This window comes from Salmo salar, chromosome ssa05 (genome assembly GCF_905237065.1).
Source record: "Salmo salar chromosome ssa05, Ssal_v3.1, whole genome shotgun sequence".
Lineage (NCBI taxonomy): Eukaryota > Metazoa > Chordata > Actinopteri > Salmoniformes > Salmonidae > Salmo > Salmo salar.
Window position 1 is genome coordinate 69996089 of NC_059446.1, and position 17188 is coordinate 70013276.

General features: G+C 43.3%; 1 protein-coding gene across 2 annotated transcripts in view; it reads right to left on the reverse strand.

The window, feature by feature from the left end:
- The window catches only part of LOC106605704 (hormone-sensitive lipase), a 41892-nt gene that overhangs the window by 10130 nt on the left and 14574 nt on the right, over nucleotides 1–17188 (reverse strand). For both annotated transcript variants that reach the window (XM_045718694.1, XM_045718695.1), the window contains 6 exons: nucleotides 4953–5194; nucleotides 4202–4486; nucleotides 3989–4079; nucleotides 2851–2996; nucleotides 2194–2379; nucleotides 871–1023 (listed from right to left, as the gene is read on the reverse strand). In XM_045718694.1, the coding sequence (XP_045574650.1) occupies nucleotides 871–1023; nucleotides 2194–2379; nucleotides 2851–2996; nucleotides 3989–4079; nucleotides 4202–4486; nucleotides 4953–5194 (1103 nt within the window). The remainder of the gene's footprint in view (nucleotides 1–870; nucleotides 1024–2193; nucleotides 2380–2850; nucleotides 2997–3988; nucleotides 4080–4201; nucleotides 4487–4952; nucleotides 5195–17188) is intronic.

Below are 17188 nucleotides of genomic sequence, written 5' to 3' on the forward strand. Positions count from 1 at the left end.
ACTCCTGCCCTCACAGACTCTATCCATCTCCCCACTGGCCAGGGGGAAGAAGGAAGAACTGAGTGGGTACAGTGCAGGAGGGAGAGAGAAAAGAAAGCAAAGAGCAGGGGTGGATTACAAAAATGACAGAAGAGGTCATTAGGACAAAGGAGAGTAGAGAACAAAGGGAATAATAAATCAGAAAGGAGGAACGTGTAGAGGACAGGGTTAGAGGAGAGAGCCTAGAGATCACACACATCTTCCATTAGGGCCTATGTAATATTAAGCCATAATAACTTCATGCAGAGTTCCAGGCTAATTCAACATGACAGGCTTGTTCCTCCTCAGATCACTTCCTATAGCCTCTGGTTGCTAGGCTATTGGAGATCAAGGGACTGCCAGTCCACTCTGGTTTCATGGTGATGCATCTCAGTGGTTTAAAGTAGCCTGCTGGTTATATAATACAGCCCCGTCTCATCTGTCAGAGGCTGAGCTGACCACTTCAAGAGGACAGGGGGGGGGGGGGGGGGGGAGAGAGATGGAATGAGGAAAGAGACAGCAGTGGAAGAGGGGGTAAGGGGGGCTGGCCTCCACCAATCACTAGATAATATAGAGTGATACAAATAAAGTCCATGTGTGTCCATCAACCCTACAGGATGAATTAAACAGTCTTTAGCAGGAACGGCTCACTACAGGGAAGCCATGGAGTGAAAACACAATCATATCCTCAAGACCACCAGGTACCCATCTAACAACGCAATTCCCAAACTGTTCATTAGAATGGTTTGATTCCAGTTAACTATAACAATATACACTAGTTAGGTTAAAGGTGAAACGTGATGTCAATTCCTTCCCAACGAACGAACGAGAGAGAACAGAATGTGTTGTTACCTCGTGAGACTTGGAGGTCTGGGCCACAAAGCCTCCTCCGTGGTAGTGCACCAGGAGCCAGCGAGAAGGGGGGCTCTGCTTGGTCTTCATTCCCAGAGACAGGGAGATTGGACCCCCCTCAGAACGAGACAGGGACAGCAACGCCTCACTGTCCTACAGAGGGAGGGAGGGAGGGAGGGAGGGAGGGAGGGAGGGAGGGAGGGAGGGAGACAGACAGACAGCCAGAGAATCACTATCATAATCAAAAGGTATCAAATTTCTGTTTTCACTTCAATTGCTACAGATGTTGATTTGTCCGTTTGTTCAAACAGAGAGCTGTAAAGCAATCCCTTCAGTCAGGATTAGCTGTGTGGTATTTTCTCTGCTCCTGACGGTCCTTCCAGCTCCACCACAAACACACCATCCTCATTCCCATTCATTAACATTAGCAGGGAACAGCAGAGAGGCTTTCGCTTGTGTTCTCCACATAAGACAACAGCTCTTTGACTGAGCAGGATCAATGAGTGAGTTGAACGTGTTGGCTAATATCATGTCTGGTTTAATGCCAGACTACAGATGCTCAGCTCTGCTGTTCAATACCTCCCCAAATAAATAAATGTGAGTGTGTGTGAGGATTTGAAGGGATTAAGAGCCATGGATGAGCAGAGAAGACACTGTTGTTTACAACAGCTGCTCTCAGACAAAGGAAACGCAAACTAACAGAATCCCTTGATGTTCGAGCATTTCACGCAGGAAGAGGCTTCTCAACAGCTTAAAGCAAATGAATATGAGAAATACACACTGTCAGACTGCTGCTGTCAAAGGTAGTACGGCGACAGCAGCACATTTTGATCTACCAGTTAAAGGTTCTGCGTGTCAGATTTAAAAGGCTAACAACAGTGAACTAGAATCAGCTGATACTGGAATGTAACCAGTATGAGACCAGGGTTTTATTCACTAGGAACCAAAGAACCAAGCAGGACCTACCTGCATTTGTCCAATACAAACTTGTTTACATTGCAAAACGTTTTGGATTATGCTTCTAGCCTTGATATGCATTTATATATGATAACCTATCTACAGTATTTCAATTTTTAATGTGTATAGTATTGCTTACTAGTTTTTAATCTTTGTTTCCATTGAACGCGCCATACAAATAAAGGCATTTAAATGTATTATATGAAAACTGCCTTGGTCCTCTTCTTCATCAGGTGGTTTGAAATATCCGATCCCATGTACTTTTTGGCTGTTCAGACTGCAGGAAAAGTACGATTTGAATCGGCTATTCAAAAAAATAGGATTTGAGTCACTTCAAAATGCCAATATGAACAAGGCTTTAGTTACCTGTCCCTCCCTCAGCTCGTAGGAGATCAGCCTCATCTGCACGGGGCCAGGGCCGGTGTGGGCCGACGGGGCCTCTATGGTGACAGTGAGGTGGGGATCGGCCACCAGCGGGAGGTCAAAGGGCACAGGGGGCACCGAGAGGGCACGGTTCACCTTCACCTGGGTGGACGTCATACTGGCTAGACTCTGAGGGGGAGAGTGGAAGGCAAGGAGGGGAGGAAGAAGATTACTTTGTCACCCGTCACAGATACACCGCAATGTTTCAGTCTTTTCCTTTAGGAGGGACAAGAAAGAAAGAGTGAAGGCAGAGGGTGAATCAGATAAACATTCATAATTCACCATATCATTTCATTCTTTTGTTTTGATCTTCCGGTCATTTGTAGGTCAATAAACTTGACAAAAGACAAAGCTGAGAGCATTTCCTCATGGCAGGAAAGCATCCAGTAAAATCTAAACACAGTGACAGTATTACAAGCTCTGCAACTACATAACTTTGAGAGGCATTAACGACAGAGTCAAGATACCCAACAAGACAAACGCTGCGACAAACACATACAAGGGAAGAGTAATCTACCCCTGAGCTGTACATCCCAGCGCAAGGGGAGAGTATTCTACCAGCGACCCGTTCCAAGGTCCGTCCAGTGGTCAGTGACTCACAGATAGAACCTCGGTCTCTGTGATGTTCCAGAAGGCCTTCCAGAAGTGGACGTCCAGGTTCTGAGTGATGCGTTCAAACGCCGCTCCCCTTAACTCCGGGTCGATGGCGTACTTCCCTGAGGTAAAGAAGGAGCTGGCTGCTACACCTGGAGAAAGAGGGGAGGGGGGAGAGAAGATAGTGGAGGGAGGCAAGAAGGAGAGGTTGATAAAAACAGTTGCAGGTAAAAAGAGTGGGTCAAGGTAGTGGAAGCGGCAGAGAGGGAAAAATATATAGGTATGGATAAAGATGAATAAAGACAGAAAAGGGACAGGGAAGAAGAGAGGGAGTGAGTGGCTAACACATCAAATCACCACATCACCTCACTGACACAGAAACACAGGGAGGGGGAGGCAGAGAGAGCGATGGCCATGAGCGGAGGCAGTTCATGCTACTGTTAAACAGAACTCTTTCAATCCCTGTAGCTACAGGAGTGTCTGGATGAGACGGAGAAGTGGTCAACTGTTGTCCAGGAGAGCTGAACTATATAGCTATTTGTTCCACCACAGCACTAAAACAGATTCCCCTAATCTAATTAATCACCAAGACTTGGTTAATAAGTGACCACGGGGATAGAGTGACCATGTCAAAGGCTGGCTCTATGTCCCAGACAGACTATGGCAGTGGTCAGGGGGACAGATACTCACCATACGGTGCAATACCTCCTTCCTCCACTGGGAAGCAGCATAGAGCACAAGACAGTGTTCAATCATATTGTTTGTGCTCGCTGTCACATCCTTCAAAAACAGGTGTAGACTAACAGTGAAATGCTTACTTGTGTGTGCTGTATGGAGAAGGTGCTTTCTGTACTCATAAGTGTCCATATATCCATGACCTATGAAATGTTGGAATCCTTCTAGACTGTAATGTGATTTGGGGATTAAGATAAAGAATTTCAAATGTGTGTGTGGGTTAATGGGTAATGTAAGTAAGTCTCCCTTTAATGATGTATTGTATCTAGCATTGATATTCACCCTCACAATCCCTTCACGTCGACTGAGTTGCCATGTCAGTAGAATGGTTAAGGATGTAAATGAGAATGACTTAATGATTGAGTGGCTTTTGTTTCCATCAATAGGGAGGTCTGCTGGAGCCACTGACCAATGCCTGACTGGTGGCGCCTGTAGTTCTCTCCGAAGGCCACCAGGCCGATGGCTATGGTCTGCAGACAGGGACGGATGGCTGGAGTGAACTGGAAGAGGAGAGACATATGAAACACAAATCACTACAAAATACTTTTCCCTGAGGCTAACCAAAAGGGCCTCAAGGTCATTCCAAAAGTATTCCTCCCTCCCAATCCCCCCCCCCCCCCACCTGGAATCCAAGGCAGCGTCCGTAGAAGCAGCCCTTGTGCATGGAGGAGTACTCCCGGACAAAGCTCTGGCTGAGGCCGCTCTCCTCGTGGAAGAAGAGGTTCCCGTGGCTGTTGTCGTGCAGCAGTCGCTGGGCCAGGTAGAGCAGGGCTCTCAGCTGACATAGGGCCGAGCAGTAGGCCTCCATCTCCCCTGCGTTGTGGGCTGTCCGAAAGAAGATGCTGCGTCGGTTGGTGGAGATGTAGCGCCCCTTGTGGATGATGTGGAGAATGCAGCAGCGCACCACCTAGGAAAGGGGTGGGAGGAAAAAGAAGGGAGTGAGAGAAATAGGGGGGAGGAGGAAAAGTGCTTGTGTGAGAGAGAAATAACATTAAAAAAAGAATGGCAGAGCAAAAAACAACAGGTACAGAAAAGGAGTGAGAGCGACCATAAAAAAGGTGGAGACAGAAATTCAGAGACTATTAAATAGAGGTAAGCAGCTGGCAGAGAGAAGGTCATGATTTCTCACCAATAAAAGAGGGAGCCTGAAAAGGCTCTATCGTGACACTCAAGCAATTGGTAGCAACAAAAAGAAAGAAAGCGGAATAAAAAATAAACTTGAGGCATACGATGCTGGTGTTGAGTTTTCCCCAGTTAAGACGTCAGGCGCACCACACACACATGTACTAAGGACGCTCACAAACACAACACACACTCCCTCAATCTCTCTTAACTAGGGAGTTGTCACAGACACACAAACCCTGCCATTCTACCTTGACTAGAGAGCGGTATCCGTTGGCTGGTATGTGCGGGTCAAAGTCAAAGTGATGGTAGACAGCAGCAAAGCCAGAGATGACAGGTTCCAGGCTGCGGGCGTGCTCCTGGATCAGGGTCATGGTGTCCACCAGCCGCTGTGCCGCGCCACCCTGGGCCCCCTTAGCACCCTCAGAGAAGAACGTAGCATTCTCCTCACACACACTGTACAGGGCAGTAAACACCGCCTTGGTGTCCATCACTGGGGGGAAGAGAGAAACAATCAGCATGCAACACCATACAAAAGACTGATCCTGTCTAATTCCCCCCAAAAATCTCTATAGGCTATACTTAATACTCACTTCATTCAAATGGCTAACCCACTATAGCCAGCCTTATACAACAGGTGATTTGGAGTAAGAGTCTATACCATGACATACCAGACAACATACACATTCAGAAAAACAGACATTGTTTGCATCATTACCTAGCAACACAATACTGCTGTTACTAGGGTGGCACATTTTGGGGAATATTCAGAGGTGGACACTTTCCGTGGGAATATATGGGAATTAATACCATTTAAATGTAGATGTTTTTTGCTTTGGATATATTTACCATATCATATGGTGACCGAAACATAAACCTTTTACCATAAGGAGACATAATTGCAAATGATTAAGTCCTTCCAATAGAAATAAAAACATTTATTTACGAGTTGACTTCACTGAACAAAAGGGAATATTGAATGATCCATCGCATCTCCCAAAAACATTTTCAACATGAAGTGGGGGAAAAAAGTATTTGATCCCTGCTGATTTTGTACGTTTGCCCACTTACAAAGAAATGGTCAGTCTATAATTTTAATAGTAGGTTTATTTGAACAGTGAGAGACAGAATAACAAAGAAATCCAGAAAAAAAAACGCATGTCAAAAATGTTATAAAATGATTTGCATTTTAATGAGGGAAATAAGTATTTGACCCCTCTGCAAAACATGACTTAGTACTTGGTGGCAAAACCCTTGTTGGCAATCACAGAGGTCAGACGTTTCTTGTAGTTGGCCACCAGGTTTGCACACATCTCAGGAGGGATTTTGTCCCACTCCTCTTTGCAGATCTTCTCCAAGTCATTAAGTTTGAGGCTGACGTTTGGCAACTTGAACCTTCAGCTCCCTCCACAGATTTTCTATGGGATTAAGGTCTGGAGACTGGCTAGGCCACTCCAGGACCTTAATGTGCTTCTTCTTGAGCCACTCCTTTTTTGCCTTGGCCATGTGTTTTGGGTCATTGTCATGCTGGAATACCCATCCACGACCCATTTTCAATGCCCTGGCTGAGGGAAGGAGGTTCTCACCCAAGATTTGACAGTACATGGCCCCGTCCTTTGATGCGGTGAAGTTGTCCTGTCCCCTTAGCAGAAAAACACCCCCAAAGCATAATGTTTCCACCTTCATGTTTGACGGTGGAGATGGTGTTCTTGGGGTCATAGGCAGCATTCCTTCTCCTCCAAACACAGCGAGTTGAGTTGATGTCAAAGAGCTCCATTTTGGTCTCATCTGACCACAACACTTTCACCAGTTGTCCTCTGAGTCATTCAGATGTTCATTGGCAAACTTCAGACGGGCATGTATATGTATTCTTGAGCAGTGGGACCTTGCGGGCGCTGCAGGATTTCAGTCCTTCACTGCGTAGTGTGTTACCAATTGTTTTCTTGGTGACTATGGTCCCAGCTGCCTTGAGATCATTGACAAGATCCTCCCGTGAGTTCTGGGCTGATTCCTCACCGTTCTCATGATCATTGCAACTCCACGAGGTGAGATCTTGCATGGAGCCCCAGGCCGAGGGATATTGACAGTTCTTTTGTGTTTCTTCCATGTGCGAATTATCGCACCAAATGTTGTCACCTCACCAAGCTGCTTGGCGATGGTCTTGTAGCCCATTCCAGCCTTGTGTAGGTCTATAATCTTGTCCCTGACATCCTTGGAGAGCTCTTTGGTCTTGGCCATGGTAGAGAGTTTGGAATCTGATTGATTGATTGCTTCTGTGGAAAGGTGTCTTTTATAGAGGTAACAAGTTGTGGTTAGGAGCACTCCCTTTAAGAGTATGCTCCTAATCTCAGCTCGTTACCTGTATAAAAGACACCTGGGAGCCAGAAATCTTTCTGATTGAGAGGGGGTCAAATAATTATTTCCCTCATTAAAATGCAAATCAATTTATAACATTTGACATGCGTTTTTCTGGATATTTTTGTTGTTATTCTGTCTCTCACTGTTCAAATAAACCTACCATTAAAATTATAAACTGATCCTTTCTTTGCCAGTGGGCAAACGTACAAAATCAGCAGGGGATCAAATACTTCCCCCCCCACTGTACATCTGTAAAATGATAGCCCAGAAACTAAAGCTTTGGTTGTCTTCCTCTCGGGCTTCCAAGTCTTCTCCCTGGACCTCCTCAATGTCCACCTCTTGAACATCAGACTCTGAGGCCTCATCTTCACTGTCACTTTCCAGCCTTGTTGAAGATGGCTTGTTGTCAGGCTCAAAAAGCCTCAAATTTGCCCAGATGGCCACCAATTTCTCAACCCTTGTATTGGTCAGCCTGTTGCGTGCTTTGGTGTGTGTGTTCCCAAACAAGGACCAGTTGCGCTCTGAGGCGGCTGATGTTGGTGTATGATTTGGAGGATCGAGGCAACAGGGGAAAGAGCCTCAGATCCACAAAGACCCTTGCACCAGGTGGCTGATGAGATATGGCAGTCGTGCCAACATATTGTATCTCCAACCCCAAGCCCTTGCTTGGAAGTGTACTTTGCCAGACTGCCAAGAACCTTGCCCTCATCCAGGCCAAGGTGGCGAGACACGGTAGTGATGACACCATAGGTCTTGTTGACCTCTGCACCAGACAGGATGCGCTTGCCAGCATACTTGGGGTCCAACATGTACGCTGCGTCGTGTATGGCCTTCAGGCAGAAGTCTTCACGCTTTTTGATGCATTTCAGAACTGCAGTTTCCTCTGCTTGGAGCAACAGTGAAGTGGGCAGGGCAGTACGGATTTCTTGTCTTACATCTGCAAGCAGAGTCAATGTCAGACAGGATGGCATTGTCTCCCTCAATCCGTGCAATGGCTACTGCTATAGGTTTCAGGAGTTTCAGGCTGCTTACCACTCTCTCCCAAAATACATCATCCGGGAGGATCCTCTTGATGGGGCTGTCCATATCAACAGATTGATATGGACATTTGTTCGAGACTCCTTCCCATCCAGGAGACTGCCAAACATGATGACAACACCACCCCAACGGGTGTTGCTGGGCAGCTTCAATGTGGTGCTCTTCTTCTTCTCACTTTGCTTGGTGAGGTAGATTGCTGCTATAACTTGACCTAACCATTTCCTAACCCATTGTTTTCAGTGCCATGATGTCCTTGGAGCAGATTCAATGCATGAGCCACACAGCTACTGGGTGTGATGTGAGGGTAGGACTCCACTTTAGACCAAGCAGCCTTCATGTTTGCAGCACTGTCTGTCACCCGTGAAATACATTCTGTGGTCCAAGGTCATTGATGACTGCCTTCAGCTCATCTGCAATGTAGAGACCGGTGTGTCTTGTCCCTTGTAGAATACTGGTTGAGGGGTGGAGATGATATAGCTAATTATTCCTTGCCCACGAACATTCGACCACCCATCAGAGATGATTGCAATACAGTCTGCTTTCTCTATGATTTGCTTGACCTTCACTTGAACTCTGGTTGGAGGGGTGTATGCTGGGTGAAGAACATTCAGAAATCTCTTCCAATACACATTGCCTGTGAGCATCAGAGGTGAACCAGTTGCATACACAGCTCGACCAAGAAATTCATCAGCATCTCTGACTACGTTCCTCCATTGAGTAAAAAAAACTACTTCTGATTCAAGGAGGACCATGAGCTGTTGCTATCGATAAGATGTCTGATTCATAATGTTCACTTCTAATAGAAGTATAGGGACTTCTGTCAGCTTGTTGTGAGCGCTGAGGGAACTTTATGCACCTGGCCAGGTGATTCTGCATTTTTGTTGCATTCTTCACATAACATTTGGCACAGTATTTGCAAGTGTACACAGCTTTTCCTTCTACATTAACTGCAGTGAAATGTCTCGACACATCAGATTAGTGCCCGTGGCATTTTCCTGTAAAAGATTCGAGAAAAAAATAAAAAATACAATTCCATGTACCGATAAATAGTTAAGCAGTTAGATTAAACAACTGCTTTGTAAGATAAATGGTTTAAAATTAAACATGTATGGAAACAGGTGAATTAACACTCAGTTAGCAGGCTCGAGCAAGCTAAAACCCACATGGTAGCAAAAACTGACTAGCAGAAATTGTTAACACATTATAAATTATTTAAAACACACTTTCTGTAGGCTACTATTTACTAGTTATAAAAAAATAATGTATATCATAAAAAAAATATATTCACCCACCCAGTATTTTAGTCAAAACTTAACAGAATGCATGTAGTCCTTGGCTCAGACAGTGTAGGGGCTCAATAGCATCTCATTAGTGTGCAATATCTTGAGAATCAGCTGTACATGTGATGGAAGAATACACTATGCATGCAGAGGGTTCCAATTCCATTGAATTGGGGATAGTTGAACCAAAATATGCCACAAGACCTAGAACTGCCATGTGTATCCCACAAAAAAGGTTCACCGTTATAAGCTAACTTTTTTGATGAATTTAAGCAAAATTCCCCAAATTCCCAGGTTTAACTTCCCATGGAAATGTTCACCCTTTGCAACCCTAGCGGTTACAGATCCACCGTCTCATCTGCTACTGTAAAAAGCATCGAGACATTCCGACATTTGCAACATTGAAATTCGATCTCCACTGGGTACTGTAATAATGAATGTGTCGGGAGTCGGGACGAGACAGAAAGCTTCTCTCTGCCGGTCGAAATCATGAATCAGCATCATTTTCCTGGATATATACACACAAAGAGATGTCAATAGAAAAACTAGTCAAATGAAACAAAAATGCTGTTTGCTGTCTTTCCAACTTCAGTCTGAAGTGATTGTGTTAAGTGTGTAGCTGGCTAGCTAGCAAGGGGGAAGAGCCTCCATAGCAACCATTTTTGGGTAGTTGTGCTTTACATGGCAGTCAGAAAGAGACCATGTCACAGCCATGATAAATGTCCTAACACATGGCCTCATGTATTATTGCTTAAGTATAAAAGCTGATTGAGTGAAACGTTGCGCAAGCTGAGAAAACTAAATCCAAGCTTCATTCTTCTAAGACAGCCATGTAACAGGAGCAGAGAGCAAGTGGTGGAACACACCGTGTTGCTGTCTTCTCCCACTATGTCTTTCCACCCTTGTGGTCCCCAAGGGAGATACACGACTGAAACAATTTGAGTAGTTCATCAAACAGATTAATCATGCATTAATAGTGAACTGAACTGCCATCCAAGCAATTAAAACCCAACGCCCTGGTGGACTCCTTGTGGAGTACTCAGCCTGTACTCTGCCTGCCAGCCAGGCTGCCTGCCAGCCAGGCTGCCTGCTGTATTGAGTTGTAGTGAGCCACCTGAGATCAGTTTCCACTGCAGAGGCACAGGGCAGAGCAGCCCAGATGACAGGTATTTACTGTATAGAATGACCAAGCTGGAGAGAGAGTACGCAGATGGTCAGAGTGAGAACTTGAACACACAAGGGAAATAAAGAGCACGCAAGGGAGGGTGATTCATGTTCTCTCAGACAGTCAAGGCCACTGATTCTAAGATCCAACAATGCTTCAATTATGAATGTATATGAAGAAAATAGCGACAAGGAATGGAATAAGGATGGCATTACAGGTACAATGCCTCTCAGAGAAATGGTGGGCCAGCCAGACATTTATGGTACTGTACAAGTCAGAGGAGCCATCACTTTGTTGTGAGGAATCTCAACCTCCTGACATCCAGGCAGCAATTGTCACACACACCAGTGAATCTCCCCATCACTACATCCGTCTCCATTTGTGTCTCATCTCAGAAAGCAATGGAATGACACACTAGGCGTGTGATGTCTACCACTTGCTGGAGGGCGAGTCACAGCATTGAAGAAAAATGTATTATCAGGCTTATTCATTGCCACTTATCCTCCTCCAAAGCATGCAGCAAATAATGTGTAATTACCTGCTATTCTTCAGTTGACTGCTATATTAAGTACACCCTATGCTTTGCCCTACATTACCCAACCACCCTCTCTCCAATTCCCCAAATTCTCAGCCTGCATTACCAAGCATCCCAGAATGCAGCACTCCCTTTGGGACCAAACTCCTCCTCTTCCCCTAGCTCTTCGTATGCCATCTAATTTTCTCCCTCCCTCTCTCGCTCCCTGTGACACAAACCAAGTATCTATAGTTAACCAGAAACAGAGGGAGGGTGTGTGTGTGTGTGTGTGTGTGTGCGCGCATTGCCACCAACTCTGTCCAGCAGCAATGTGTCCAAAAGAGTTTGTATCTGCAATGCTGGGCCCAGGGGCCACCAGTACCCGTGACTGGACATGACACACAGGTATAGCAACACTGAAACAGACACTGGCATAGCAAGAGCTTAGTACAACTAGATACTTACATATTACATGACAAATTCATTAGGTTTTGTGATTAAGTAAATCAGAAACCTAAAACCAGCATGGAATTCTTTTAAAACTTGGTATCTGAATTAGAAAGCAAAATACATTTAAGAGTAAGGCCTTAATTTATTTTAGAAATTCTATGCATGTAATTTCCTATTGGTTCAAGTTATTGGGAATATAGTCTACTGGGCATATATGCAACATTCCCACGACTTGCACACTGCCACACTGAAAGGAATACAGAGGGTGAGATGTAAGAGGCTTCAACAAATTGGGGGGCGCGCAATTGGCCCATCATCTTCCGGGTTAGGGAAGGGTTTGGCTGGGGTAGGCAGTCATTGTAAAATAAGAATTTGTTCTCAACTGACTTGCCTAGTTAAATAATGGTTAAATAAAATAAAAACGAGGAATGGCACAGGGAGAAAGTGATATGGACAGTCACAAATAAGAGAAGAATACTGATTGAGTGAATGTGGCAAAAGGACGAGTTGCAGACAAATTCTTTCAGATCAACCTTCTGAGACAACACACATTTATGAACATACTAAAAACGCATGATGACCAAACGTGTACTCGTGGACCACACACACACACGTTTTCCTTCACCACTGATGGTGTACAGCTCAGTGTTTCCCGCTGCAGTCATTTAGCGGTGGCGGCACGCAAAATCATTTCCGCCAAGCCCCAAAAAATATGTAACATAAAAATTATAAGTAGTATGCCGAGGCACACTGAAGATATGCTACAACAGTCCTCATTTACTATTCCTCTGCTTACTAAAAACAAGTAATGAATAGAAAAATCACAACCCCATAGTATAATAAAAACGATCTATTTACCTAGTCTGCTTGTTGTTGTGCGTTCTATACAAGAAACACTATAAATACAAAACGTGGACACCCTTTCAAATTAGAAGATACGGCTATTTTAGAAACACCTGCTGCTGACAGGTGTACAAAATCAAGCACACAGCCATGCAATCTCCATAGACAAACATTGCCAGTAGAATGGCCTTACTGAAGAGTTCAGTGACTTTCAAAGTGGCACCATCATAGGATGCCACTATCCAAAAAGACCGTTAGTAAAATGTCTGCCCTGCCCCGGTCAACAGTAAGGGAAAAAATAGTGACAAAGTCTTCTGTGAGAAGTACAGGCACGAGGTGTATCACATAACACAGAGTGCACCAAACATTATGAACACCTTCCTAATGTTGAGTTGGCCTGACATCCTTTGGGTGGTGGACCATTCTTGATACACACAGGAAACTGTTGAGCGTGAAAACAACAGCAGCATTGCATTTCTTGGCACAAATTGGTGCGCCTGGCACCTACTGCCATACCCTGTTCAAAGGCACTTACATCTTTTGTCTTGCCCACTCACCCTCTGAATGGCACACATACACAAACCGCACATCAATTGTCTCAAGGCTTAAAAATCCTTCTTTAACCTGTCTCCTCCCCTTCATCTACACTGATTGAAGTAGATTTAACAAGTGACATTAATAAGGGATCATTGCTTTCATCTGGTCAGCCCATCATGGTAAGAACAGGTGTTGTTAATGTTTTGTATACTCAGTGTATATTCACTGTGTTTATGCAAGTTTGAGACAAAATTCATCAATACATGCTAAATAGTAGAGAGCTCACATTTGGGATCTAGCTCATGGTAAATGCAGATAGGCTGAAGCATGGGGTTACCCATTTATTTATAGTGACTATGCTGCATCAGTTTGGCTACAGGTGATCTTTCTTATTGCTAACAGCATACCTGATAATATGGACCAACCTATATGCAAGGTCCAATATGTAAAAGTGATTTGAAATCATTTTACGAATACTATTGGGCTCAGTTCTGGAGGTAGAAATTATATTTTAGATGGTGTCAACATTTTATTTTAATTCCTTTTGGAATAGAATGTCATTTTAAAAAGTCAGCAAAACAGCTTCTCAGAGATGTACCATCTAAACTTGTGCAATTCGCTCACGGATCTTTCATTGTCAGTTCACCAATTTGCAACAGACACGGAGAGCGCGCAAGACAAGAGTTCGGCTGTGAACATTGGAAGAGCAATCTGATCTAATGTGACGACTGCAACATAATGCAGTATTGGGAGGCGCTTAATAATATAAAGACCAGAATTAAATTCCCAGAACAAAGTAAAGTCCAGAGTGTGGCAGCAGCACTAGCCTAAGCCCTGCTGCCGGGCCAGTGTTGGGAAATAGTCTCAAATAACCTGACATTGCTTAATTAGTAGGAGCATAACTGCCCGCAGAACAAGATAATAACTGCTGATACTGAATAAGCAGCAGTTGTTGCAATTTGAACCAGAATAAATCAGCATTATAGGCACTCATTTTTTTTGATAGATATCTTCTCACGAGCCTTACCACCTCTCCTCCTCTGCATCATGTGTGAATGATTATGGGTCACGCCTAATGCATTAGCCACATATTTTTTTGAAATGACAATGAAGACCATTGTTCATCAATAAAATGCAAAGTCATACACCTAAATTAATCCAAGATTAGCCTAATACTCTAATCTCTCTCCTTCAGCCTATTATCTGTGTCCGTTAAGGAGGCAGCAAGACCGAACGTAAGATTCAGTTTTGCGTCGGTGAATCTAAAGAATATGAGCCACGCATCGCAAAGCCAACTACCAATAATTCACTTGACTAAGGGCCCAGAAGAGATCTGCATTAATGTATGATGCTAAAGTGAATGATGTACGTGTGCATAACTCAAGGCAGCAGATAGAAACAATCCATTGGTAAACAAAATATTGAATAACAACGTCTTTTGCATAGAAGTGTGGGCTGTAGCATTTTACTTTAATTGTTTAGAATATAGTATCAAGTGTTTGGCACTCGCTATAGGCATCATGCATGTTTACTTTTAAAAAGAGATTTAAATTCTGCCCACACCTTTACAGAAATGAGATCAAATTTACCATTTCTTTTTTTTTTACTGCTGTGGCCTAACTCGAATGGTTTCAAATTATAGAGCAAACATGTCATAACCCACGAATGAGTCAGCGCCCACCCTTGGGCCAATTGAGATAACGTGACTAACACGTTTCAGTTAATTACTATAGATCCCGCCTTGGGACAATCAGTATACATTTAAGTGGCGGATCTCTATGGCTAGACGCTTAATTCACCAAAGTTGTCAAACTCGTTCCAGTGCTGTCTGAGATACTGTGTGTGACCAACGAACAGAGACAGATCCACAGTCCTCCCCGATTCCATCGTTGGGGATAAAGGGTGTTGTCACCATAAAAAAGTGAATGGAGGGTATTTATTGATTTTTTTATTGGAGAAAAATCAGTATACATACACCGTGCACAATTATTAGGCAAGTGAGTATTCTGATCGTATCATTGTTTCTATTCATATTTTCAAACTCCAAACCATATAAACTTGAATGCTTATTGGATTTAATCATTTTCAGGTGATATGTATTTGTGTAATGAGGGAGGGTGTGGCGAAAGTGAATAACACCTTATATCAAGGTGTGCATAATTATTAGGCAGCCTCATTACCTCATGTAAAATGGGCCAAAAAAGAAATTTAACTGACACTGAAAAGCCAAAAATGTGAAATGCCTTTAAGACGGATGCGACACTCTTTAAATAGCTAAACTATTGAGGTGTGACCACCGGACATTCAAACGTTTTGTTGCGAATAGTCAACTGGGGCGCAAAAAACGCATGGGGAAGAAAAGGCGCAAATTAACTGCAAAAGACTTGAGAAGAATTCAACGTCAAACTACCAGGAACCCATTATCCTCCAGTGCCACCGTATTCCAGAACTGCAACCTACCTGGAGTGTTCAGAAGTACAAGGTGTCAAGTGCTCAGAGACATGGCCAAGGTCAAGAAGACTGAAACAAGACCACCACTGAATAAGATTCACAAGTTGAAGCGTCAAGATTGGGCATTGAAATACCTGAAGACAGATTTTTCAAAGGTTTTATGGACAGATGAAATGAAAGTGACTCGACAGACCAAATGGATGGGCCCGTGGCTGGATCAGTAATGGACACAGGGCAACACTGAGTCAGGTGCCAGCAAGGTGAAGGAGGGGTACTGGTATGGGCTGCTATCATTGAGGATGAGGTAGTTGGACCTTTTCAGGATGAAGATGGACTGAAACTCAACTCCCAAACCTACTGCCAGTTTCTGGAAGATTCTTTCGTCAAACAGTGGTACAGGAAGAAGTCCTCAGCATTCTAGAAGGCCATGATCTTTATGCAGGACAATACTCCATCACATGCATCCAAGTACTCCACTGCTTGGCTAGCCAGCAAGGGCCTCAAAGATGCCTGAATAATGACCTGGCCCCCTTCCTCACCTGACTTAAATCCTATTGAGAACTTGTGGGCCCTTCTCAAACGTGACATTTACAGTGATGGAAGACAATACACCTTTTTGAACAGCATTTGGGAGGCTGTGGTTGCTGCTTCAGCGAAAATTGATCGTGAACAGATCAAGAAACTGACAGACTCCATGGATGGAAGGCTCATGGCAGTTATTGAAAATAAGGGTGGCTATATTGGTCACTGAATACTTTTGAAAGGTCAAAAATGTTATATAAATTGTCATTGTGTTACTTATCTGTTACACTTACTCTAAAAATTGAGAATAAACAAGTGAGTTGAAAGAAATGATTTTTGTAATTTAGTTGCCTAATAATTGTGCACACTAATAGTTGCCTAATAATTGTGCACACTAATAGTTGCCTAATAATTGTGCACACATATTTCCCTGAGAAAGACAACTCACTTTTCCTTTGTTAAACATTCAGGTTTGAGGTTCAATAACATTTTGGATTGACTGAGAGCATTGTGTTTGTTCAACAATAAAATTAATCCCGAGGAATACAATTTGCCTAATAATTGTGCACGCAGTGTACAAGAAGTATACAAACAGACAATGATAACATATGCTAGGGGTACAACAAATGACAGATTATACAAAGACCTTAAAAGATGCACACAGATGATTTAATAGCTTTCTTATTAGAAGAATGTATAATGGTCTTAATGTACTGCTCGAATTCCTTCTAGAAAAACACAGAAGCGTGTTTTTTTTATTAGCGAATTTACATTTATGAATGACATTTTGCCATTAGATTTAAGGTAAAGTTGATTTTCTTTTTTGGTTAAGGAAACCAAGCAGCACATTCTCCCATTAAAAAAAAAGTAATCAAGAATATTAACAATTATAAAACTGTGAATATCTTTCCATAATTGTTTTACATGTAGACAATGCCAAAATGAATGTGAAACTGTTTCTGGATGCTCAACACAAAGTACAATCAATCAATGTTTGTCTTTTTTGAGTTTCTTCGGGTAACACTTATGGATCATTCTGAAAGAGACCTCTTTGACCTTGTTAACAAGCAAGTATTTGTGTGGTAATAACCAGACTTTTTACCAACAGATATTAGTGACCAATGTATTCCACTAACTTGTGACATAAGGAATGGATACAATATCCCTTTGAAATAAAGCACATATAGACCCATTGTTCTGAGGGAGCAAGGAGAAACACATTCCCTATTGGAGAGTCAACTGGATTAAGCAAGGGTAGATCAAGAAGGTGAGGTCTGGCTACACCTCTAAATAACATGAGACTTCCAGATGGGATATTGTAACGGGATA